At 35.2% G+C, this 26,295-nt stretch overlaps 1 protein-coding gene across 7 annotated transcripts in view; it reads right to left on the bottom strand.

The window, feature by feature from the left end:
* The window catches only part of LOC124794748 (glucose transporter type 1), a 502,711-nt gene that overhangs the window by 262,309 nt on the left and 214,107 nt on the right, over positions 1-26,295 (bottom strand). For 6 of the 7 annotated variants that reach the window (XR_007016606.1, XM_047258356.1, XM_047258358.1 and 3 more), the window contains 2 exons: positions 13,596-13,616; positions 3,053-3,359 (listed from right to left, as the gene is read on the bottom strand). Coding sequence is in view for 6 of the 7 variants with exons in the window: in XM_047258356.1 (XP_047114312.1) it covers positions 3,053-3,359; positions 13,596-13,616 (328 nt within the window). In the remaining variant the exon portion in view is untranslated. The remainder of the gene's footprint in view (positions 1-3,052; positions 3,360-13,595; positions 13,617-26,295) is intronic. The other variant, XM_047258362.1, reaches the window with a different exon arrangement.

Below are 26,295 nucleotides of genomic sequence, written 5' to 3'. Positions count from 1 at the left end.
ATATGCTGGTCTGTAATTAGTGGGAGAACATTTTGAGAAATGTAGTATAGTATTGGATACATGAGGTAATGGCTCATTAAACTGCTAGACCAGAGTATGAGAAATACTTAGATGACTCATTTCGCACTGTGCTTTTTGCAAAAGTAGAATCTACATTCAAGATACAATTTATTATGTCAGAAAGGTTTACCAGCTTCTTCAAGGCTCAAATACAGAAACTATACCTAGGCTTTGGCTAAACCACATTTCTCCAATATCCTTTCTTACAAGAGTGCTAGTACTGCAAGGTTTGCATGAGAATTTCTGTGTATTTTGGAGGATAAGAGATAAGGTACTGGTGGAAGTAAAGCTGTGAGGGCAGGTCATGGGTTGTGCTTTGATAACTCAGTTGGTACAACAGTTTCCTGCAAAAAGCAAAGTTCCCAGGTTCGAGTTCCATTCCGGCACACAGTTTTAATCTGCCAGGAAGTTTCAATATCTGTTTTAAATGTTCTTACATTAGTCATGACAAAATCAAATTACAGGGTGACCTGTCATAGCAGAACACTGCATGTAAGTCTAATATAATGAATATTTACCAAAGTTATTAATCAAAAAACATAATAACTTGAAAAATGGGATCCACGAGAATTCCTTTCTTCATGTTAATCTTGAGCTAATAGGTTCTTAGAAGCTTTTCCTATGCACACAGAGTATCTCAAACCACCATGTTCTCATTAGCAGTGAAGAAAGAACATGATATTGTTACAGAAATAATTTCAAAGACAAAGAGATTCAAAAATAGAGAGTAAAACATTAGAAGAGAAATTATTACTGAAGGGAATAATTAGTAGCTGCAAAACAAGATGGTCTGAATGTGGTTGACCACATTGGAGGAAAGGAGTAAGGTGGTGGATTTCATGTCGCAAACTGCTCTGATTGAAGAGGTGCACTGAGTCATTGAAAAAATGGACTGGGGGATGTAGATTAGTGGCTGAAACATGCTGGGTTGGCTGTAGGAGAAGAGAGATTCACTACAACAGGCAGCAGTGTGTGCAGTAGGGGACATTTCTGTGGTGGCCATTGCTACATTGACTAGGTAGTCCTTTGTCAGTGCCTATACAGTTTTTCAGAGCAAGAGATGATAGCAACAATCAAGAAAACAACATGATGAAAAACCACATTTCCACTAATCACACAAATTTAAATGAGACACAAACTCTTTCATTTTGAAGGAATCATTTGTAATTGAATAAAATATATACTTCTTTCTCTTAATAGCACTTCAAAAAGCGATGAATTGTAAATATTAACTACTACATTTGCATAATTCAATGCTCCATGAGTAGTAACATTTTTCCCTCCTCATATGCCCCAAATAATTTTATCACAATACTTCTCTGAAGTCCTTAATTTCTTCATGAAGAACAGAGAGGTCCATTTGATGTAATGTTTTGGGAGTAAATGTTACACAAAATGTGATATGCTGCAGATTGGGATATCCTGCAGAGGATTTTCAAACCTGTTACAGAACTACATTAGTTTTGACTTCAACTGTTTCGAATTTCCACTATATTGCTGAGTAAGTAGTACCATTTTTGAGCCTGTTTGGTCAGTATATGTTTAAGAGATGTTATCAAATAAGCATGTAGTGTATTACTGCAAAGTGGTACAATGTGGTGCTCAATGTAGTACAATGACTACCACCTGTTGGTAAGGCAAACATATTAGTTAGGTTCACATATAAAAGTAAGCACTTGAAACTACAGTTTAAAACTTTTCTATACTTAGTCAGTGTTTGTGTATCTTGTTAAATATGATTTCCTGTATTTCACTGTAATTTCTACTAAATGTGTTAATAGGCCTGTGTGGTGTTCATCAGGAAAATGGTTCGTTCATGCCTACTTTAAATAGTATTTCAGGTGCAGCAGCAGGCTTAAATTCCTGATGCGAGATTTGTAAGTTTTAGCATTATTATGGGGCATACAATAGTGGAAAAACCTTGTGGTTAATTTCAAGCTCTCTAACCTACTTGTGGGCAGTCCAATCAATTACGACACTTGTAATATGAAAATGTAGGCTTTTCTAGGAACTGATAATGGCAACTTTGCTTAACAGGAATACAATGGATGGTACTGACATCCAGATTATGAAAACTGCCTCAAGTTATGTCTAGTGTAGAACAGTGGAATTGCTTTGTGTGATTACCTAGGAGAAAATACTGTCTGTGTAGTGAGTTTCTTCAAACTTAAGAATTGTGCAAATACTTTATTTAACAAGTTTCCTTCTAATGCTTAGTCACTACTGAATCAATTGTTGTAAAGAAAACTTTAAAAGCAAGGAGTTCTACTTCTATAAAACCACTAGGAAATATACAAGGTCAATAAATTATGCAACAACTGAAAGAATTTCTACCATGAATAATCAAAAAAAGAAAGAAAAAAAATCAAAGATAGATTGTGCAGTACTTTCGATTATTATACTGATATTTGTTGATGATGCATAGATGAATTAATGTGCTTCTCTGCACAATATACTTTAATGACTGATCTAGTCATAACCTTCAAGTGTAGGCACATGATCTAGTATGTGCTCAATACCTAGCTCAGCCAGAAGTGTTTAAGTCCTGCAGTAAACCTATGTAAGACTGCCTATCACAGCATCACTAGAACACTAGTTACAATAATTTCCACAAAATGGATTGTCAACTTTTTTTTCCAGTGAGCTTTTTGAATCTCCATGTACTGCTTATGATGATGAATATAGTGATCCGCAAAGTATGTGTGCGAAGGGTATCAGGAAAATATAATAATATCACCTTGCTAAACTAGCCTGGTAATAAGTTGAAATGAAACAGAACGTTACACAAGCATCAGATGAGTAGAATTGTAAACTAAGCTGTCATGTCCATCACCATCGTCATCATATTTTAAATCCACAAAAACAAATAGCAGCATAAAAGTTACCAAAATTTAGGCAGTGCATAGTTATAAAACTAACAGTCACCCTGCAATGTGTAAAAAGAAAACAGAACTATAAACAGAAAAGATGAAGTACAGTGTTTGTGACCTACCTGTTCTAGAAGGCGAAGCTTACGACGATGACTCTGCTCGCCCAGTCGATCAACAAATTCACGCAGTTCTTCAATCTCTTCTTTCACTTGCTGGACAGTATCCAGCTCGTGCTTGATGGCCACCATATCACGCTTCACCTCACTCACTTCACTCTGGCACGACTCGACTGATTTTGTGAGCTCTTGTAGCTGGGTCCGGATCTCGCACAGTGCTACAGACGTTTCAAATTGTCGGTCTCCTCTCGCCTGCAGCTCATCCAGCTTGTTGCTCAGGTTTGTGCTCATCACGCTCACCTGCTTCTGCAGACTGTCACCCCCCCAATTTCCTGTTACAATAATTCTGTCTACTTGTGTCAGTAGATAATTAAAATTAAATTTTGAGAAGGAGAATGACATACTTATTTTTTTTTTTTTGAATTGCTGATAATGCCCAATCACTCTCATGCAGTCCCTCATAGATAATAAGGATGCTGTGTATTAAATTCAAATGAAATATAAATCAGTCTAATTAATGACAGCTAGACCAGCAATTTCAGGTGAATGCTGCAGTTTTTATAGGCTTACAGAAAGCACATTCCAATAATGTATAACAGAATGTTATGCAATATTTTGCACCGAATGAATGAACCTTCAAAAATCAGATAATACTTTATAACTGAATGGAATGTGGATGCAGAAAGATATTCTAGGCGTATCATCTTTCAAATAGAAGACTGTTTGTTCTAAGAAACTGTTGATAAGTAAGTTAAAAGTAATTCTCTTGTTTAAGAGATTTCTAGCAAGCAAACGGAATCATTCATTCCCAGTAATCAAATACACTGCATACAAAATAATTTGGAAGGGGATGCTCCACATTTTTCTTCTGGGAAGGGTACATATATGTTAGTAAATACTAAGTGCAAAATATCTTAATTGCGTACTGTTTACTGAGTAATAGTACCTAATTTTTTTTATTCCTGTTGTTGCATGCAGCAGTTTAATGAGACTACATTTATTGTAATGATGGAACAAACTGCTTGAAGATAGCAGGAACTGCCAACGATGTGGTTGAATAGTATGTTACAAATAACTAGTGCATCCAACTTAACTATTATTTTCACGCCAGTCTTTCTGGAGTTGTTGATGCACCTTCCAAAATACTGACAACTTGTAAAACAGGACATAAAACTTTAATCAGTATTCAAACTAAATGACAAAATGGATTAATGAAAGCAACCACAACAAAGACATTTCTAATACAAATACAAAATAAACTACATGTAAATAGAGAAAATTGAGCAGAAAATTTTGTATGATGTGTATGCAAGAATTAAATTCCATCACACAAGGTGGTTAAACACATCCACAATACACCACTTTCAAAATGAATAAAGCACATTTTTTCTGGTTTTCAGCTTTTATCTTCACTCATTAATACGTGGCCCTCTTCTAACAATTGCTCCTGGAAAATCAACTTCTTGTATCTCAAAAATGGTTCCACTGCATGTATTTGCTAATGATTCAAAGTATTTCAACCGATGTTCCAGAGCATGAATAACAAGCATGGTAGCCACACATTTAGTATAATGATTGAACAAAATAATTTGTAAATAAATGGAGAAAACACTTTGTACAATGTGTGATAGCATAAACTAATGCTGGAGTATGAAAATATTATCTTTGATAATTGCACGATATGCAGCATACAGAGCCCACCATATCCTACTTAATATTCTCAGTACATATTCCTAATTACTTAAGTGAGGCATCATTAACAAAGAAGGAAATTTACTGATCCCCACTGAGATTTAATATTATCTCAATAGCCAAAATATGAATCCTGTTGGGGTACACAATCTAAATTAGTGTGTGTGTTTGCATTTCTTAAAGTTGTGTAGAAAGCAAAACAGGAAGAGAAAAGCACCATCTGAATTGAATGACAATACAACTTGCAATTGTTCAAATAATGCAAAAGGTTTTGACTACACAGATGAGGTGAAACAGAGCTCCTAGTCTACGCGAGCAACAAGATTTTGTTTCACACTGATGGAACTGTGCATCTCAATGGCATGTTGGTCATGTGAGGCCTCTTAACAGCAAGTCCTTTTTACATATTTCTCACCATGACCTATTTACAATACTCCAGTACAATTAAATAAAATTCACATTTAGTTCTACACAGCCTTTTTGAAAACACACTATCAAAATTTAAAACAGGCAGCACTGTTTTTTGAGCTTATGAATCCTAGAATTTTATCAGATTTCCAATCATCCTGATGTATATTTCCCTGGAGATACATGAAATGAGCTGTGCTCTTGTTGCTGTGAGCAGTTTTACTTGACTTTCTGCTAAGGACTTTTACAGATCTGATTTAGTCGGAGAGGAGGAACTTGCCTGAACTTGCAAGAAACATAAGGCTTCTAGAGAAAAAATGTTAATTCCAACAGAAAAACAAATTTCAAAAATTTCATTCCAACAACATTTTTCCTATAATCGATAACTTATTTTTGTTCGGAGAGACTACTGAAATTTACAAAAATTCTACACACTCAGTAACAAGGAATAACGGTAAAAAAATAAACACTGTGTAAGTGGTGTTGCTATGTCAGGTCCCTGCTGCTTTTCATTAATGCAATATAAACAAAACTGAAGTTAGTAGTGTACCTATGCCATATTCATCCTACATCTCAATGCTGATCACATATGCCAGAAAAATGTAAGGAACTAAAACTGAAATGTGTAAGCCTATGCTCCCAAAAATATTGTCTTCTGTAGAATTACAGACGCAGTTACAAGGGAAATGGAAATAAATATTACACTAGTAAACTTGACAAAGATTTTCATATTAACAGTAACCATATTTCTGTAGGCCCCACAAACAGTTTCTTATTAACTGTAGCAATATTTCTTTATCATTTTACACTTGCTATGTCAGAGAAATTTCATGAGCTGATGTGTGTTTCGCACCATGTGCTGTTGAAGCTGCCATATACTATTAAACTGTTTTGGAAACAGTTACAAATTAATGGTACATAGAAGAGGTGTTACGAATTACAACAAATAAAAAAGTGATCTACAAATGATTTTCAGTGCATTACTCTCACATATGAAAGAGGGAAAACTTGTATTACTACTCAACAGAGTTCAATTAATTCATTTATCAGCAAATAATCTTTGGTTAAAGTGAACCATATGAATTGGAAATAATATGACAACTGAAAACATATCAATGTCCTACTCTTTGTTTTTAATAACTGTAATTAAATGCTACATCTTGTATGCTATGTGACATATGCTTTTTATAATGTTAGTAAGGGAATTAGGTGACAAATTTGGCATTTTGGTTTTTGGTCATGTTAACAAGTATATCTTGTATTAATTTTGATTACATTAAATAGTCATTCTCCTTCCGTTCATTCAGCGATTTTTTTAATCTTCTGAAACAATTTACTAAGTTTTAAGACATGCAATAGCAATTTCAAGTAACTTATGTGACATCAGTAACACAGGCATCTTAATTCAGTTAGAAATAATAACTCACAAATGTTGAAATAGTCTTAACACAATTACAGCATGCTGAAACTTTTGTTGCAAAGTAAAGAACACACAATTACATTAATAACTTATGAACTCCATCAAGAAACCCCATAGATCTTATCACATCTAATGAATGCACCTTCATAAACGAGTGAGTGCACCATGCAACTTAGTTCCCTCCCCAAATGAGTGCATTATTAGTGACCCTCTGATTTCCACTTTTCTGTTAGTGTAAATGATATGAAGATATATGACTTACAAAATGGTTTTGTAATCATCTGCTTCAGCAGTATTTTTTGTGGGGCAAAAGTTTCAGGAAATCATAAGGTTCAGGACTATATACAAAGAAGGATTTTTCATTTGCTTAAAATAATTTACTTCAAAACATTACTGGAAAGTTTACTTTTATGGCTGATTCTCATTCTCAAAAACAGATTTCCAATGTTTAGATTTTTTAAACAGATTTAGGGAATTAAATTATTTTCTTTATCTTTACCGAAAAAGATCTCCAAAAATGAAAGCAAAATCAAAAATTTTTGCTTATTAAGTGGTAGCAGACAGGTTTAAAAATAGAAAATTTTCTTGAAATATGCCAAAAATATCTATCCTCCTCTTCTGAAGTACTTATCCACTTTATGGCAAAAATGTGTAACAATGATCAACTACATGAATTGCTTCATGAAAACAGTCAGTCTCGCCTCAACTTTCACTTCTCAGAATTGCTCCACCTACTTGGCCCAAGAGTAGATTACCAGTACCTACAAAAAAATTCAGCCTGATGTAAAACTAATTATCCCTCTCAAAAAATCACCTCCTGTTATTGCCTTTGTTTAATATTAGGAATCAAGATTAGAGGGTGAAAGGAGGGAGAAGTGTAGTGTGTGGAAGACATCACAGAACACTACACTGTGAAAGGCACAAGAAATTGCAACTGTATTTACATCTAACAATATTGTGATAGTTGAATGAAATACAATTTCTTTTTATTTAATGATTCTGTGCACACAAATACACAAAGTAGATAATGGTCATGTATGATATTTCATGAAATGGTTTTTGTTTTCAGCAAAATGATAAAATATCTTGGTGCAAAGAGAGTCAATTTTAACAATGCAGTTTGGGCTAACACACAATGAACTGAGAGGAAAAGAGAGACTGCAGAATATCACGTCTATCAATTTCTTATAACTGCATTTACAAAATATTAAAGTCCTTTCTTAATTCACAGAGAATGTAATGAGTAAAAAACAATGGAAATAGGAAATAGAAACTTATTTGATTATTTACATAATTATTTCTATTTAGTTTCAGGGAGTGGTGAAGGGAAGAAATTTTAGTAGGTAGGTTGCACTGCAGTATGCTCGGTGGTAAATATCCTATTTGTCTCTGCTACTATCCAGATGAAGGGGCAGTAAAATGGAAGACCTATTAGTTTTTAACTAAGGATATTTTGTCTGAGTAGAGTTAATTGCAGCTACGTGTCAAGGACTATCAATGTATTAAACATATGCAAGGTGACAGCATCCAAGCTGAAGACAGCATGCAAAACATGAACGGTGAAAAAATTCACTTCACAGTAATCACTGAACAGTGAAGAGTTCTTTCTGAAGTAGCTACAGAGCTAATGGAATATGTAAAATAAAAGCTCCAACACAATCTTGAACCCTCTTTCACTGTAAACTTAGTCAAACTGAAGCTGCACACAAACATCTGTGGTTGATAGAAATTGTGCTGAGGCTGCTTAACATTACCCTATCGATAAGCAGTATAACCTTATAGATAATCTTCACTTTGTTTCCAAACCAATTTTCTGTACAGCATGCACACCAAAAGCTTATGAAGTGCCCTGTCAACTTCCACTAAACGGTGAAGTTGTTTGGCGATGGTGTGGGCTGCTGTTTCATAACATTCTATTAGTCTTAATATTACTTTAAGAACAAATTATGACCTCATAATACATGGTCGTGTGTGTGTGTGTGTGTGTGTGTGTGTGTGTGTGTGTGTGTGTGTGTGTGTGGGCGCGCGCGCACAATGATTACCGAGTTCTAATGTTAGCGTGGTTGATCGCTCATCAAAATGTGCTGTGTATTATTTCAATCACTACAAAGCTTTCAAAGTAAAGCTGAAGACTTCTGGAAGGCATTACTCTAATTCTATCATCATTCTTCCACCCTCTTCCCCTGCACCCCCCCATAAACACACAAAAGAGGGAGGGAGATATATATTGGGGGGGCGAGAGGTGAGTGTGTTTGGGTGGATGCAAAAAGAAACACACTATCCAAACTAACCTCAATATTACCTTACTTTACAAAAAAAATAAATAAATAAATAAATAAATAAAATAAAAAATCAGAGGTCAATGTACTCTGGATCTGCACATGTCAACTACCCAAAAATACATTTAAACTTCCTGAGAGACTAAAACTGCATGCACTTGCCCACAAAAGGCAAAGGTCTCGACTTCAAGTCGATGTCTGGCACGCAGTTTTAGTCGGCCAGAAAATTTCCTATCACCAGACACTCCGCTGCAGAATGCAAATTTCATTCTGGAAATAAAGTATTTGCAGAAGTATGTAATAAAGCTAACTTTATACAAATCAGTGGCAAGTTTTAAAAACTGACAGAGGTGGACAGTATTAAGAGACTTAATATATACATACACACATATTGACCAAACAGTTCTTGTAAGGACTGAAACAGAGTCAGTGCCTCCTAAGTAAACAAGTTTGGAAGCCAGCCTTATAAGCAGATTACCCTGATGATGATTCATTAGCAATACAAAAACAGTTAAGGCTGGAGACAATACAACAGGTACAGCAAAGTAGAGTGGAAAGTGCCATGGATAGTTCACTTCATACTTTAATGAGCAAAAAACAAGCAAGATAATGGGTGGGACAACCAGCTGGTGCCAGAATAGGTTACTTAGATATAAAATAATTACAAAATGGAAAGAAGCAAAAAAACAGTACTTGTGGAAGAAATGATATAAAAAAAGGAAATGATATTTTTGCTATGTAATCAACAACTGAATACAATTTGAAGAAATTAAAAAATGTTGGCATATGAGGTGCAAAAGGCAAACTATAGTTAAATGTCAAAAAAAAATCACAAATAAATGTACGCTTTATACTGAAAGTTTGAACAGTTAGCAAGTCCTGTCCTGCAACTACGAACAGGATGAGGTGGAGATGGATGAGAAATGTGGAATGTGTTTTATTCATCTCATAACACGTATAACTTCAGAATATACATCTGATGTACAGGAGACATGTCAGGGTTACAATTTATTTATTTAAAATTTGTCAAGCTTACAATATTACTTATTGAAGACTTTATACAAGGTTATTTCTAACACTATTTCAGAATTTGCATCCTCTTTGACTAACAAAAGTTTTTATTTCATTTTAAGGATCCAGCCAAGGTATCACTTCATCCTCTAGTAGGAGGAGGAAGAGTATAAAGTGGTTTATGAGGCAGAAACTGACAGTCCAATAATGCATTAGAGTTTAATTTGTCGCTTAGAGGTTTGAATAGTCAGAATGAATCAGTGAGATACTGTTGAAGTTAATGCAATCAGCAGAAGCTTCAGAAACCAGATTATTTCATATGGTGGCTAGATGTACAAAAGAGGAGTTACTACCAGGTTTCTGGAAAAGCATCAGTGACAAAAAGGCACGAAGAATAATATGCACCAATGCTAAGGTTCATAATGTCTTGCTGAACGTAATACACTATCAGAAACATTGTTACCTGTGAAGAGAGTTCCTTCAATAAAAGAATGAGCTTTGCTGGTTTCAAAACCTGACAATGAATTATGTGACAGGAGCACAGTATCACAGGGATGCAAAACTTGATAACAATAAAACTGGAAGAGAGGAAACTGGAAACACTGGTACTTCTGTCTTGGAACCACATGCATATAATGGATGGATGGATGGATGATAGGTTTTTGGATGCTCAGCATCATGGTCTCCAGTAACTAACTCTCAGGTCAGCTCAACAGCCTGCCTACTATTTATTTTGCTAATCTGAACAGTATTAAAGTATTTGAACTGTGATGTAACCAAGGATGTTTAAGAATTGAATGCATAGATAAAGTATGAACTGAAGATATTTCAGAAAGAATGAGTCAGAAACATACTCTATGTGAAATGAAATATTGTAGGGCAGACAAAGACACTAAAACATTGAATAGCTAATGGAGGATGCTGGATGAAGCCCATATGCAGAGATGAAAATACATCATTGTACAAGCTAAAGAGGATAGGATCAAACTATTCAAAAGACTGATGCTGTAAAAAGAAAAGGTATAATGCAGTACATGTCTAACAACGATAACCTTTTCTGAAATAATGATGCTACAATCGTCACTGTTGATTATGCCCAGACATGGTTTGGGGAACAGGATTATTAGCTTCAACAGTCTACTGGGCCATCAGAGTCTCAACTAACATGCAGCCAGTCAGTCATAAATTACATTTGTATGTCAAGATAAAATTAGTTCAGTATTGTGCTGTTCTTTTTCCTTCAGGAGTTTTATTATTTTTGTAACCAACTGTATCAAATGACTCATTAACAATGAACTAGTTAAAATTCTGGGGAACTGCCATTTCTTTCTACATCATCATCATTCACTGTTTCACTTGCCAAGATGGAAATTAACAATTTTATATTGACTTCCAATAATGCAACTAAAAACAAAATAAACTGGCAGTGTTTTGCTATAAGGTCGACCTAGAGCAGAGAACTTTCATCAGCTCATCCACTGCCTACCCCTCTTGCCTCTCTTTTAAGTTTGTTTTTAATGAAGTTATTATATAGGAACGAGTATGGTTCTTAATATTTTAGAGCACTTCAAAAGTGAAAGCAACTTTGTTCCAAAAATAATAGTTCAGTAGGAAAAAATCTCTCATCAATGTACAACAATGTGTACCAAACACTTGTTAAATGAGTTGTTTTATATGTGGTTTGGCAGACTTTCATCACTGGTTTTCACATCTTTCTTTTGTTATTGTATATTTTACAGTGTATGAAATAGTGCAAAAATTAGAGGTGCTAAGAGTTATTATTTAGATAAAACCAAGAGCCTTTTAAAAATACATTATCCTACAATAAATTCTAACATCAAAACATTCACATGACAGGACAAAACACACAAAACTTAAGTAACTTAAACAAAAATTTTTTATTCAACAGACATGCAATAAAAAATAAGAAGCTGCAAAACTCTCCACCAAATCATATGAATATTTAGGCCCTAAGAATTCACAAGCATATTTTTGTTTCGAAACAATAAAAAAGTGGCTGCACAAAATGACAGGAATTTACATGCACAAAATAGATTTGCATTTTTAGTTCTCTTAAGTAACTTGTTCCCTTTCTTTTGGTTCAACTAAGTGGTGTCTATCACTGATTCATTAGTTACCAATCAGTTCTAATGTTCCATCATTCTTCGGTTTCACATCGCTGCACCTCTCAGTGGGACTGGGAATCGGTCTGTGTTAACACAACTGCAGCTACTGACAAATTTCTGGTGTTTTATAGCTTTAGTTGTGTTCAACAGCAGCAAATAAAAATATTTTCTAGAATGTTTCAGACATTAGTGAGTTATAGAGTAGTAAATTTTATTTTTTATTAATGTCAGTCTTGAAATGCATTGCCATTTCAAATCACAAGGTCTGTTAAGGAAATGAATACATGTGAAGTTGAAATTTACCATGCATGATATCAGAGCAATTAGTTACATTTTTTTCTTTATTGTATTAGATTATGCATCATAAAATGAGCAGGAAATATGACTGGCTATTTTCACTGGACTGAACAATTACATTGTAGTTAAGAAATGAAGTGGTGGAGCTCTTAAAATTACTTTGTTCACTATGCACCATATTGGAATATAGCTCTACAATCCTCCCTCACTCATAGTAAGTGCTTAATTAATACAAAAATATTTTATTTAGTTTTTGGTATGTAATTTTGAAAGGAACATCTTACATTTGCAATTGCATTAACAATAAAAGCTGATGATTTTATTCAAATAAACGTTCAGTATAATTTTTATTCCAAGTCATTCCTTCAACATCAAATTATTTGTTGTTTACTGCATTGCTACAGCTAAATAATAATGATGTGCTTCCTGTTCCATATATCTGTGTAACAGTTTTATGCTTTGAAACATCTAACGAGTGTGGCAAGTTTTTTTTTCTTTTTTTTTTTTTTGTCATGAGGAGTATTAAGCAACTCAAATGATTACTACATGGGTTTTAAAGGGCAAAGACTTACAGTAATTTAGGAGCATTTAATATTTAATATTTCAGAGAGGTGAAGAGATGGAAAATAAATATTTCAGTACCCTTGAATTGGCTTTTCCAGTATATCCCGAGTTTAGTGTCATCCACAGTTCAATACAGAAGGCCATATCCATATTGTAACAGGAGTAGAAATTGCTACTGCAAAATGTGTGTTCAACTATCTAGGGGCAGCATTAATGACAGGAAATATGCACAAGAAATTTACTAAATGAGATTTTCGTTTTGTAAGACAGAATGAAATATCAGCCCATTGTTTTATTTTCTTCTTAATGTATATTTTCTTTTCTTTTTTCTAATGCAATGGGCTGATGAGAATTATAATGAATAGCAGATGGTCTAAGTATCAAAATGGAATCAGTGAGAGCTGTATAATTTTGAATAGCTGCCGTTACTGGTCTTAAGATTGATGCAAACTGATGCTGTATCAATACAAACATCACATTACTTTTTGGATTACAGGCCAGGGTAATCAGCCAGTATGTCCGAAGTTAATTTAATTACTCACAAAACTTTCCAATAAATTGGTACCATAATCTATGGATATTACAAAGAGCACAAAAAAGTATTTTAAATGAACCACATTCACAGCATCTGTTCTCAGTACATTACTTCACTGGCCTACCATGGTATACTGTTTGGTGAAAAGTTTTCAGTAATGAATGAAGGTTAAATTAAGAAAAAATAATAAATAAAAAGAGATGAGGTTGATATTTACCCGTACTCCCGGCTGCCTCCACTATAAAGGAAAAGAACAGAAAGAGGAATAAAAATGGAAGAAAGGGTACTGCTTATAGTCTCGATAAGTAGTTTTAATGCATGTCAGTTTTTTTTTTTTTTTTTACTGTGAATAATACATTCTGATACCTTTTAATACTATTATGTCTCTAAAGGAAGTTACCGGGAGACTGCATGGCTGAAACAAGCAGTTAGGTACATATGTTACAGCAAATGTAATTGGGAACAGCCTTGTGAAATGAGACATTTGTAACAATGTGTGTTAAATAACATTCATTCCATCCAGCAATTTTTGTTGCCGTGATAGCTGTTTCAGTAGACAACAGAATCAATAACAAAACTTGAGCCTTGGTTTGGTACCAGGACAAGCATAGGCAAAATTTATGCTTCCTCAAAATCTTAGATTAAAACAGATTCTTTTCTTTGTGCACTAAAGGGTCCTTGTTGTCAATAATACTAAAAGATATTAACACAGATAACAGAAGATTTTAATTTTTGTATAATCAAATTACTTTGTGGCTAACAAATGATGGAATAGAACTGACATGTTAAAAGTGATGGTTAAAGTATTAATTTGTCATTATAACTAATGCAGTATACACCACTTCTACAAGCATCATCTGTTAAAAGTGGTGTTACAATATATTATATCTATGAATATTTCAGAGGAACAATTAACTACAATTAATTCCAAGCAAATAAATTCATGACAGTAATGGTCAGTTTTAACTAAACCACTCCCATGCAAACACGATTATGTAGGTCAACTGCAGCAACATTAAGTATGGATTATAAATTGCAGGCAACAGCTAGATAACAGTTCTGATATGCATTTTACCTAACAGAAATATTGCTATTGATACATGAATGAATTGCAAGAAATGAAAATACCACAACTCGTGAAGTAAGATGTTCATATGTTTGATAGTATTGAACATACAATATTTTTCAACAAAAATTGCATAGGGAATGAAATGATAGGGTCCATGCAATGCACAAAAATATAAATTTTGGTATAAATTCTCACATGTAGTCATTTCACAAAGCTGGAAAGGATAATATGAAATGTCAAGGTACTTGTGAATTCGTTTACAATAACTCATAAATCTCTACAATATTTAGTTTAAGTTATGATGATTAAGAAGCAACAAAATTTCAAACAGTTTGTTGCATTTGTTAAGGCAAAACGCACTTAACAAAGATGAAAGGTGACTGATTCCTATGGCAGACAGTTGCCTATATATGGTTTGAGTTACTGATTTCATACTAGGACACCCAAATTTTCCATCTATTCTGTGCATGATCCTTAAACAAGATCAGTAAAGTGAAAGTTAAACTGACTGTATTTATGGAACAGTGAAGCCAAAAGTTTATTGAGTTTTAAATATCAAACAAGATTTTAGTTGGAAGTAAAAAGCTGCAGTGTAGAAACTGTACACTAAATGCTAGCTGACTGAAAAACAGCACAAGAAAAATTATTATTGTAACTAACTATATGGGTAATAAGTTTTATTCAGAATTCTCATTACAAATTTCTATAAAAATGTGCACAATCACAAACATATGAAGGCAATAGTGTATATTACTGTCTGGATGCCAAAGATCATTTTCATTTTATGATAACTCATATTTCAAAAGACCAGTTCTTACACATTTTGGCCGGTACGTTCACCTACATTCCCGAAAGAACTGGTAATTTTTCAATTATGCATCTCAGTTTATTCCTCTAGTAATTTGGAAACAAGTACTGTAAATTTATAAAACATAAAATGTAAAACATATGAATTAGAAAAGTACCCCATGAGCATTTTATATTAGATTTTACATCACAACTTGAAAAATTTAGATCAGGATAAAAAATAGCTGTACATTATCAAAACATTGTGGATTTTTTTATGAAACCAAATAAAAATTAGTAACAGTCACATTCACCAGATAAAGGGTTGACAAATTGTTTGACAGCAGCAGCACAAGTTGCCAACAATTAAGCTTTTGGAACCAAATATTATTTCTTTTAAAATGCAAGGGAAAACTGCAAAATGGAAATACCAACTACACTTGAAAAAAGTATAAAGAATAGGTTATGAAGTTAATTAGATCTCAAATACTGTAACTGGTGAGTTATAATGGTGACTCTAGCAAATTATATTCAAATATATGAACCATTGCAAAATAGTAAAACTGTATGGAACAAAATGTTTAATGAATGCAGGTGATAGAGTAAGGATGTAGATTCACAAAAATGATGGCTGTGAAAACAAAAAAAATCTATTAATGGAATACAGTTGGTACAGTTACTGGGAAAATAAGAGGGAAAACAGAAGGAGAAAAAAAAGATGAAAGAAGCCATGAGTAAAGGCATGCACAATTATGAATTCATGGTACCAAGGAAGGAAATGAGATTATAAATGCCAATATGAGTAAATGGAAGAAAATTTAATGAAGTGTGTTGTGGTATTCTTGCATGTAGCGCACAGTTAGTACCACTGCAGACTTCTGAAGCACTGATACAAAGATTAAAGAATAAAATTGTTGTGTATACCCGTCCTTTTTTCGCCCTAAGGTAAGTCTTTCCGCTCCCGGGATTGGAATGACTCCTTACCCTCTCCCTTAAAACCCACATCCTTTCGTCTTTTCCCTCTCCTTCCCTCTTTCCTGATGAGGCAACAGTTTGTTGCGAAAGCTTGAATTTTGTGTGTATGTTTGTGTGTCTATCGACCTGCCAGCGCTTTCGTTCGGTAAGTCACATCATCTTTGTGCCAAGTCTTGTTATTGATTCCCACTGCAGTTTTCTTATTCTTTCAAAGCTTTCATTTTCTTGTATTTTACAAAGCAAATCCTTACTTACAGTTCGCTGTTATTAATTTGTACGTGATAGAAGTGTTGTTACTAGTTTTGTAAGAAATAATTTTGACAATTAAGAAAAGCATATGGTTATAATTAACCATTATTTAAATGATGCTATTTTAAAACATATTTTAACATTGTAAACTCTAAGGAAAACTGATGATAGAGAGAGAGAGAGAGAGAGAGAGAGAGAGAGAGAGAGAGAGAGAGAGAGAGAGAGAGAGGGAGGGAGAGAGAGAGAGAGAGAGAGAGAGAGAGAGAGAGAGAGAGAGAGAGGGAGGGAGGGAGGGAGGGAGGGAGAGAGAGAGAGAGAGAGAGAGAGAGAGAGAGAGAGAGAGAGAGAGGGAGGGAGAGAGAGAGAGAGAGAGGGAGGGAGAGAGAGAGAATTGTGGGGAAGGGGGGGGATAACTTCTGAAAGAACTACAAGGTGTACAACTTTGCTTCTGCCGTTTGCCGGTAAGTAGCGGTCGAAAGAAACAGATCACAGATGTCAGGCAGTTACCTTGGACCTAGGTCAGCATAACCTCATTTAAGCATTAGTCGATGTGTGTCTGCATCATAAAGTTGTTCTTGATTGAAAATGTCAGTATATGAGTCAAATTCTCATCATTTGTGGGAGGTGTTACTGTTTTGTTTCAATATGACGAAAACAGTGGCTGAGTCTCATCGAATGCTCTCAAGTACATACAGTAAGGATGCTATTAGTGAAAGAACATCATGTGAGTGGTTTCAACGCATCAAGAATGGTGATTTTAACGTCATAGACTGTCATAGTGCTGGAAGAGGGAATGTTTTCAAAGATGCAGAACTCAAGAAGACTTGGCACGATTAGTGGGAATGACACAGCAAACCATTTCAAAACGTCTGAAGGCTATGGGCATGATTCAGAAAGAAGGAACTTAGGTCCCATGTCAGCTGAAACCAACAGACGTTGAACAGCGTTTGTGTGTGTGTGTGTGTGTGTGTGTGTGTGTGTGTGTGTGTGTTTACAATAACCCTAAACGCACAAAATCATGGAAATATTGTGGCCATGCTTCCAAATCGACAGCCAAACCGAATATTCACGGCTCCAAGATCATGCTCTACATTTGGTAGGACCAGCTTGGCGTCATATACTATGAGGTGTTAAAACCAAGTGAAACAATCACAGGTACTCATTATCGAATGCAATTAATGTATTTGAGCAGAGCATTATAAGACAAATGTCCACAATACAGCGAGAGCCACGATAAAGTGATTATGCAGCATAACAATGCTCGACTCCACGTTGCAAAAGGGGTCTAAAGGTACTTGGAAACATTAAAAGGTACTTGGAAACATTAAAATAGGAAGTCCTACCCCACCCGCCGTATTCTCCAGACATTGCTCCCTTTGACTATCACTTGTTTAGATCAATGGCGCATGGCCTGGCTGATCAACCCTTCCAATCTCATGAAGTCACAAATTGGATCAATTCATGAATCGCTTCAAAAGATGAAGAATTTTTTCGATGCAGGATTCGTACACTGCCCAAAAGATAGGAGAAAGTAGTGGCCAAAGATGGAAAATACTTTGAATGATACATGTGTAACCAATTTGTTTCATTAAACCCCAAATGTTGGGGGAAAAATGGCGGAAGCGAAGTTGTACACCTTGTACTTGAAAATTTATGTTAATTATGAAAGCTATTGTTCAGTAAGATAAAATGTACAACAGCATGCATAGCCCTGCAAGATGACTGAAGGAAAAACTAGACATGTCATGTCCCAGGTTTCAAAAGGGGAAACCACAAGAGGCACTGGTTTACCCAATGGACAATGACCCCTTGAAGAAATGAAAGAACACTTTATGGCATTATGTGGATGACTGTGCTCTCTAATAAACACAATAGGGTAACCTTATTGCCTTTGGAAGACTTACATAACAATATTATACATCAGTCATTAAGACAGTGGAGATAGCATTAAATGAACAAAACCATATTTTGTAATAGTGATTCATTGAAACAAAATGCAAAGATACTTCATGAGATCTATGTCATTCCCATCCAGCAGCAACACTTCAGAATGCGATCAGTTTGAATACTCTTTACTGTCATCCAAATGTACATACATCTCCACTATCATTTATTTCTCATTCTTGTGTTAGTCAGGCAACTGCATATGTCTCTGCTGTCTTTGGCACCTCTTTGGGAGCTTGAAGAGCTCCTTTAGGGTTTTAATCATCTGGTAAATATCTATCATCAATTTTGAAAACCTAACACAAAAACTGATCATAGGCTATGAATACAGTTTAGTTCCAAGCACAGAGCCAGAATTCAAGGCCATTTGATCATGGACAAAATGAAGAGAGAGCTGGGAATTTGGCACTAACATAATTTTCTGCAGAAGGTTTCTGTAAGATGCTGACAGCCAGTTTCTGAATTAATACAATAATTAAGAAAAAACTCTAGTTTCATTATTCTTCTCATCAGCAGACAAGATTTTTTACCATAATCAAACTGTATAACATGGGGAAGAAACCAGAATAGTTTAAAAAATGACAGTACTATGAGCTGCCATCTGTACATCAAAAACTAAAATTGCAATAACCAGCAGCATGAATTACCAGTTTTGTCTGAGCTTTAAATGATTTCAAGCAATAAAACCCATCTACATCAGTTTGTTAAGAAACATCTGTAATTTCGGAATAGGTTCCATCAGACTACATCAAGTATGTGGAAAATTAAGGAAGTAGTTGGGTACAGTGGTTCCACGTCACAATCACATTTTTCAGCTCAGAAATAAGTTTGTAAATCTACAGACAGAGAACCATCATTGCATATTGAACAACTTTTTTTTGTTCACACTATCATGTTTGCTTTGGTTGCAGAACAGCTTAGCAGATGATAGTAGTATATCAGTCAGCATTTACTGGAGTAGAGTAGGAAATTAATTGCATTGTAACTACAATGATACACTGATAAGCCAAAACATTGTGACCATAGCCCACCACGAGGTTGGATACCACACAGTGATGTTGCGGGTACACAATGCACTATGAAAAGCATGTAAGCACAGCAGACACAAACGGGCTACAAATGGGGAAATACATTGAGATAAATAACTTTGTAAAAAGGACAGACTATTATTACGCAAAGCCTGTGAATGAGTATCATGAAAATGGTGAAGCTGGTCAAATGTTCAGGTGCTACTGTCTTTTGTCTCTATGGCAAGGGGTAGGAGGACAGTGAAAATATTACTGGGTGCTAAATGGTTAGATGTCCACAACTGTTTACAGAATGCAGGGGTTGGAGGCTTGTCCATTCTGTAAAGTAGGATGGATTGTGATGTGTGTCATCGCTGTTGAAATAGCACAATGCTGGTGCACGCATTAAGGTTTCGGAGCACACCGTTCATCATATGTTGCTGAATATGGAGCTCTGCAGCAGACAACCTCTATGTGTTCACATGCTGATCCAATGACATTGTCATTTATGATTGCAGTGGGCACAGAACCATCTGGATTTGACCATTGATCAATGGAAATACATCAGCTATTTGGGTGAATCACGCTTTTGCTACACTAGGTCAGCGATTGTCTCCACAAATGCTGTCATCCAGGTGAGCAGTAGTTCAAAACATGCAGCTCGCCACAGAGACAGGCTGGTAGGAGCAGTATTATTCTACAGGAATTTCATCTTTCAGCAGTATAATTTGTTTCTCGAAGCCAGAACTGTGCTACTTGTGCTACTGTGATCTGACCAACATTATGGTGAACTAATGTTGACATCTCTAGGACCAAATTCACCTGTTGTAAATCCTACGGAAAACATCTGGGTCACTATCAGGTGCCATCATCGTCCACACAAATCAGTGGCCCAATATTTATGCAAATTACATGACCTGTGTATAGATATCTAATGCCACGTATCTCCACAACCTCACCAAAAAACTGTCAGATCCATGTTAAGCAGAATCAGTGATTTATTTCGAGACAAAGACAGAGACAAAAAAATCTATCAAGCAGGTGCTCGTAATGTTTTGGCTCATCAGTGTCTATAATCAGTATCAACACCAAAGTTAAGATGGTTTTGCTCTTCCACTATTTTGATACACCATGGATGAAACATTCTGTGAAACGTTTTGATGAGAAGCTTAGCAGACTGGTCTGGCAGCCAAGCTGGTCACACATGGAAATGAATGATGCAATGTCACTAAGTCGTCATCATCACATATGTCGTGGCTTGCATTTAAATACATCAGGGGGAAAAGCCTGTTATAAAGGCCATCACCGATAGCATTAGATTGTATCTAATCCAGCATCCACCCAATCCCAGTAACCTCTAACATTCACCATACTTCTCTTTTAGGATAAAAGAAAACTGAAAACACGATGTGAAAGTAGATCTAGTTGATAATAACATGAAATCATCACTGTTTAAAAATACTCCATCAGAACATAATAAGCCTGTTAAACAAAAATGAAGAGCTGCTGCTTCCACTTCAAGATGCAACAAAGGAAGCAAATATTTATGTACTCTGTTTAACAGAGCATCATCTAGGAGCTGCAGATATTGAGCAGATGAAGTTGCAAAATTAGATCTAGTTGTTGTAGAAACAACTTAGAACAAGGAGGGATAGCAATTTTTATTAACAACACTCTTGGGTCATAGACTCTAGATAAAAATCAGAGCCACATTTAACAACATTTTTAATGCTGTGCAACTAAACTAGAACTAGAGAAGTAGTCCCACTGTAATCAGAACAATCTACAGGGCACCACAAGAAGATTTCCCAAAGTTCCTTGCTCAGCTAGGAAACAGCTCTTATACAAATTTACAAGTGTAACAGCAACATCACTTTTGTGAAGATTTTAACATTGACTAATTGTATGTAATGATAGCAGTCATATATAATTAGAAACATTGATGTCTTGCTTTAACTTACACCCAATGATCTCATTTTCAACAAGTGTAGATGACTTCAGCAAAATTGCTAATGACAATATTTTCGTGGAGCCCACATATGATAACTGTCATAAAAATACAGGCTTTAGTAAATGTACTACCAGTCCATGAGTGTCAAATGGCAATCCTCAAACTCGAGAACAGGGCAACAGTTAATGAACTCTAGTTAGGCATGTTAAAATTTTGAATAATGAATGTACCCAATGGATACGAAATTTAATTCATTTTTAAATCTACTCTCAAACAATTCAATGCCAGCTTCCCAAAAAGACAAATTAAAATCATTTCAAAAGCAAGTATCAGAAAGACTGGATAACTGTAGGAATCAGCATATCGTGTGACAGAAAAAGGAAACCTTACCTACAACAGAGGGATAGCACAAACAAAACAGTAAACATACACTATAAGGGATATTTAAAATCAACATGCACTATGCTGAACAAACCAACAGATCAAACAATAAAACAAAAAGTGTATGGAAAATCATAAAATCAAAAACAATTATGGACAAAAAAATTAGAACAAGCAGGGGCAGCCCAGTTAATGGGAAGTGCAACAGATCAGAATAACCTGTACAGGGCAGCCTCAGAATTTAATAAATTTGTTCGCTCTGTATCTGAAAATGTTGGAACACAAAACACACTGCCTTCCTCAGAAGCCATAATCGTCGTCTTAACATGCACCGATGATGATGACTGCACTTCACTTTACTTCAAATCCACAACACCTAATGAAGTTATAAAAATCATCAGTTCCCTAAAAAGCATCAGCTCTTCTGGGTACAATGGACCATCAAACAAGGCACTAAAATTATTTGGTGACTTTGTAAGCAACATAGTGTGTTATTAATTTATTAGTCTGCGAGAAAGGGGGCATTTCCTTATAGATTAAAACTTGCTGCAGTGATGTCAATACACAAATGTGGTGCGGGACATGTAATGTACAGAGTGAACCGGAACTCCACCAAATAGCTTTCAAAGGTAGCTGTAAGGCCCAAAACAGGGAAAAAATGCCTAGTAAACAAGGTTCTAAATTGCATACTGTACATTAAGAGTACTTTTTCATCTTCACTACTCTGAGACATCTTACTGAAAGCTCTCTGCTTTCCATATTTTGAGAAGTGGTAGTTTGGGCCAAAACAAGAAAAAAGCGTTTAGCAAGCATAGGCTGTGAAGTGCAGACCTGAAGAACTATCTGCAGTTATTCATCTTTGCTACTGTGAAATGTCTTCTACTGAAACAAAGCTCTTAGGTCTTAAGGTATGCATTTTAGAGTCCATGTTTACTAGACTTCTTTTTTCTTGTTTTGGTTCATACTACCACCTTAAAAAACTTGTTAGTGGAGTTCTGCTTCACCCTGTGTAACTACTGGCCTTTCTCTCTGGTACTAGTTCTTTCAAACATATTTGAGAGGGTAGAGTACAACGGGCTATATGAACTTAAAAGGTATCCTGTGGGTAGGAATTTTTTAATTTTGTGAGTGCTATACAGCCAGTTTCCAATTTATTTTTATTATTTGGTCAGTACACATGTTCCTGATGTATGTTTGTATTTTCAGCAGTTTTGAATATTCAGTTTATTGTTGGCCATAAAGAAGGTTATACATGTTTTCAAGATCTCAGTCAATTTTTACTTTCAAAGAAGATAGATCAAAGAATTTGCATTAAGTTTTGCTTGAAAAATGGAATAAAGAACAGCACCACATTCAAAATGTTGACTGAAGCTTTTGGCAAATGTACTATGAGTAAGGCAAGAGTTTATGTGTGGTACAAACATTTCAAAGAGGGTCAAGAAGAGGAAGGCAATGACTATCCTGGACACCCTAGCACACAGATTAGTGACAATAATGTGGACGTAGTAATGAATATGGTTCTGGAAAACTGCTGAATCACCGTCTGAGAGATTGCTGATGATTTTTCTTTTTCTTCCTTTTTTTTTGGGGGGGGGGGGGGGGGGGGGGGGGAGAAGGGGCGCATGAAATGCATAGCATCAAAGTTTGTTCTGAAATTGTTGAATTTCAACCAAAAACAATGTTGCATAGAAATCGCTCACATTTTCCTTAACTAAGTCAACAATGATCCAGAACTTCTAACTAAGCTCATAACAGGTGATGAAACATGGGTACACAGTTATGAAATTGAAATCAAGGCTTATCAACCAAATGGAAACTGCCCGAAGAACCAAGACTGAAACAAATTTGACAAGTTAGATCACAAATGAAGGTTCTCCTCATTGTTTTCTTTGATTACAATGGGATCACATATCAAGTTCCAGTCTTATGGTGATACAGCCAATAAACCTGGAAATTATGTGCCATTTGCCTGAAGCAATCTGAACTGTGGTGAAACCCCTTGTAGAAATTGCATCATGATAATGCTCCTGTTCACACCTCAATGCTTGTTGGTGATTTTTTGGGAAAAAACCAAATTGCTTTGCTACTCAGCCACTGTATTCGCCAGATATGGCCCTGTGGCTTCTTTCTATTCCCGAGGCTAAAGATAATCATGAAAGGACGTCATTTAGCCACCAATGATGAGATGAAAACAAAATTGCTGAACACGAACTGAAACTGTGTTCCAGAACTTTTTCCAAGGAAAAAGCACTGACACAAATGTATTATATATGAGGTGGATTACTTTGAAGAGGACCAAGTTGTTGATGATAATGAATACATAGAGATTCTTTAATAAAAACAAAAATTTCTGTGGTCTTTGATCACACCTCATAAATAATATCACAACATTGTGTGCTATGTATGTTATACTGTGTGCCCAGTGTGCATATTGTTTGATGTATCATATGCGCCAATAAGCAAGACACACTACTATTCAAACGACTTCACCATAAATAATAATGAATATTGATATGGAATATTTGTCATGTTTACTTTTTTTCTCTCTTTTTTATGTAAGATTTTACTCTTTGACTTGTCTTACATCACAGCACATCCTTCCTACAGAAAGGAATTTAACAGTCCCAAATTGAAATTGCTCAATCAATCCATCAGAAAGGAAGATAGTACTAATTAGCAAATATATTACTGAACTTTTTGCATTTTTCTATACTTAAGGCAACTAAAAGCAATTGAATGTGCACAAAGAAAAGCATATGTGGCAATTCATTTTTGTTTCACCAGAGAAATGTATATGTCATATTTATTTACAGAAAAAAAATGGGTAAGGAAAAAAGACAGGTGCTGGGTCCATCTGCTGGATTCCTGATGTTAAGAAACCAATGAGGAGCTAATGGATAGCAAATGGCAAGTAGAGGATACCACATAACAGGAAGGACAAAAATGAACATGAAAAACTTATCAGCATAATAGGCTATGCAGAAAAATCTTTGAGGAGTTCTGTAGTAAGTAGTGAAAATAGAAGATAGATGATACTAATTAGCGCTGATGAAAATAGCTCTACTCCACAGTATAAATTTGATCACATGATCTGAAGTTTAGTTAGCCTCAAAAGTGGGATGTGGGACATAAACAATTTGAATAATTTCATTTTGCATGGCTATGTCAAGAGTATTTTTGAAACTATTTCTGGACTACAGTGATTATTGCTTATTACTGCATGTTAGCAGTAAAAGTAACAAGAAACAGTGTCACATGGTCAAGTTAGGTAATTTGAAATGAAGGTGAACAATTGACCTTCATGAGAATGGTCTATTGTAGTGATACATTACAGATCATACGGATATGCAGTCGCTACAGTGATACAAGATTGGACTACTGAACTAAAGAGTCCCACATAATTCGTAATTCCAACTACAGACCACCAAAAGTGAAATCTGTGCAACGCTACATATGTCTCGTCTTTAAGTTTCAGTTTGAGTTATGGCAAAATACAGCAGTTCTGGTACTGATGTGCCAAGAACTTACTGCACAACCTGCATGTGTGTGCTATGCCACAGATTGTCAACATATATTCTTTGCACAATATAGTACACTAGACAAAAGACATTACTGGCTGCAATGGATTCCTCGGTATATTGCCTTCCAGCGAGTCATTATTTCAGACTAATGTGCTGGCTGAACAAGCAAGAGACTCTACAGACACCAATGGCATCTCTGTATGTGCATAACGTTATGGCTCTATTGGATGAATTTGTGACATTCTGGGCATTATTTACATATTAGTCTAAATCCTAATTGCCCAAACAATAGGTGTTCTGTTGAGTGAGAGATACAGGAGGGAAGATGCAGAATCTCAAGTGATACATTTCCTTCAATGCACTCTTGGAGTTCTGTTCCAATAGAACAATGTTTGTTTACTTTTTAAAAAGACTGTACCTTGATTAGAATATACCCAGAGTTGCATTAGTCATTAACCAGCTCAAAGCATGCACCCACTAGATAATACAACTATGCTTCTGATTAGGATGGAAAATATTTTGATCCATTTCTTGGAGATTTAAGCAAATCTCTGCAATGGTCACGCAAGTATATGACCTTACTGGCACGCTTGGTAGAACAAAAATTGCGAATTTTTTGTATGTCATTTTATTTGTTTAGAAAACTGAATACTCACTAACAGCTTGTCACATTTCACCAGTTTCATCCCTTTAGTGGTCCCTCTCCAGAAAGAAGTCATAAAAAATCTAAATGACGATCATTTGTATTTCACTAGCATATAAACATTTAGTACTGTACACATCATGAAGTGCAGATGGACAGAATTTCATGTAAAGAAATCTTTCCTTCAGAAGATGTTGATATTTATACTATAGTACAGAAGTGTTCTAATTTGACTAATTTGAATTTAAGATCTATTTCCTACAAGGAAAGACTATCATAGTGATTTCATCAGGATATAGTGTGAAATTCAAAATTGTATACAGACTTCCTGTCCATCCCTCATTCCATTTTTAATATCCACTGTCAAAGAATTTCTTAAAATTATGAAAGT

The sequence above is a fragment of the Schistocerca piceifrons genome, chromosome 4 (assembly GCF_021461385.2).
Source record: "Schistocerca piceifrons isolate TAMUIC-IGC-003096 chromosome 4, iqSchPice1.1, whole genome shotgun sequence".
Classification (NCBI taxonomy): domain Eukaryota; kingdom Metazoa; phylum Arthropoda; class Insecta; order Orthoptera; family Acrididae; genus Schistocerca; species Schistocerca piceifrons.
Note: the sequence above shows the minus strand (reverse complement) of the source record. Positions and strands in the feature narration are given on the sequence as shown.